Source organism: Meleagris gallopavo, chromosome 4, assembly GCF_000146605.3.
Source record: "Meleagris gallopavo isolate NT-WF06-2002-E0010 breed Aviagen turkey brand Nicholas breeding stock chromosome 4, Turkey_5.1, whole genome shotgun sequence".
In the NCBI taxonomy this organism is placed as follows: Eukaryota; Metazoa; Chordata; class Aves; order Galliformes; family Phasianidae; genus Meleagris; species Meleagris gallopavo.
In genome coordinates this window covers 49,161,344-49,162,724 of record NC_015014.2, presented here as the reverse complement: position 1 = coordinate 49,162,724, position 1,381 = coordinate 49,161,344, and the positions used below count along the sequence as shown (strand labels likewise).

General features: G+C 40.7%; 1 protein-coding gene across 1 annotated transcript in view; it reads right to left on the bottom strand.

Annotated features, from left to right (window-relative positions):
* Nucleotides 1-737: 737 nt before the first annotated feature.
* Nucleotides 738-1,381, bottom strand: part of LOC104910799 (toll-like receptor 6) — a 5,138-nt gene continuing 4,494 nt past the window's right edge. Inside the window, 2 exon segments of the mRNA XM_019615148.2 lie at nucleotides 738-913; nucleotides 915-1,376. Of these exon segments, the coding sequence (XP_019470693.1) occupies nucleotides 797-913; nucleotides 915-1,376 (579 nt within the window). The 3' untranslated portion in view covers nucleotides 738-796.

Below are 1,381 nucleotides of genomic sequence, written 5' to 3'. Positions count from 1 at the left end.
AACTATAGTTCAGAAAAAATGCAAAACAAATAATACAGCTTCATATGAATATAGTAGAAACAATATTTTAATAGTATTAAAAATAATAAATTCAGAAGTTAACTGTTATTTTGAAGGTGACCGGTGGCGAATTCGATGAAATCATTACTTAATGGGTAAATCTAGGCAAATGGCAATGTAGGGCATAGCGAAGTATGATGGATATTATACAGGTATTATGGCTCCAACTTCCAGCTTTTACCCAGGACAGTCTCTGTCTGCCTAATGGAAAAACTTGCCAGAAATGAACACAGACCTGGGGTACTTAAAAGACAGGTCTGAAGGTGTAGAGATACTATACCCTTGACATTTATACTGACATACAAATGGTTATAAACAAGAGGTTTTTTTTCTTGTTTGTATTATTTAGTTAGATCTAAAGGAAGAAGACCTTTACCACATTTACTCCACAACATCCTTGTCAGAGCAAAGATTAAGGCCATGACCTTAATATTCCTGACAGCACTGAATTAATGAGTATCTTTTTTACTTTCAAATAAAGTTGGAATCAATGGGATGCATCCAAAATTAAAGCAACTTGAGTAAAAAAAAAAAATAAGTGCAATCACTAGCAAAATTTCTCTCTCATTCTTTGTGATAATAACAAAACTACTGACTACTTGCACAACTAAAGTAACAGCAATTTAGGAAGGCTTGCCAACATTTTGTGGGAATTTTGTGGGAACCTAAAAATACTGTTTAAAAAAAAACAAACTACAAAACTCTGATTAGTGAAAAATAATGCAAGATAGTCAAGTCACTTAATAAGAGGTTGGGTCATACTACTTGTAGATGTGACCTCACTTTGCTCCTCATCAGTTTCAAAGGATGTTGGCAGCTTAATGCTAATAGCTGCCCTCAGGTTAGCCCAGAAAAAGGGCACGCTTGCTCCTCTCCTTCGGCCACTCCAGGTAGGTTCTCTTGGCCATGAGAGCCTTCAGCTTGTGGTACCTCGCAGGGATAACATATGGAGGGATCGGCTCCAGCAAGATCAGGACTAAACTGTTGGAGTTCTCGCTAAACAACTTGTGATGGGCAAAGTACAGCTCGTAGTGACACCACTCGCTCTGCACAAAGTTGGGGGACAACACAAAGATGGACTTGTAGCTCTTCTCAATGCAGTTAATGATATTCTCCACGATGCTTTTGCCAGGGATAAAGTTCCTCTCGTGCTGACACAGCTGGATGCAGCCCTCCCCCTTCTCCAGATTGGGGATCAGCTCGTTCTTCACCCACAACGAATCGCGCTCGCTGTACGAAATGAAGGCGTGAAACTGCAGAACGGTTTCCCGCCCCTCGGGGCAGTCGTGCCAAGCTCTCCGCTTTGCCTGCGTCCACTGCC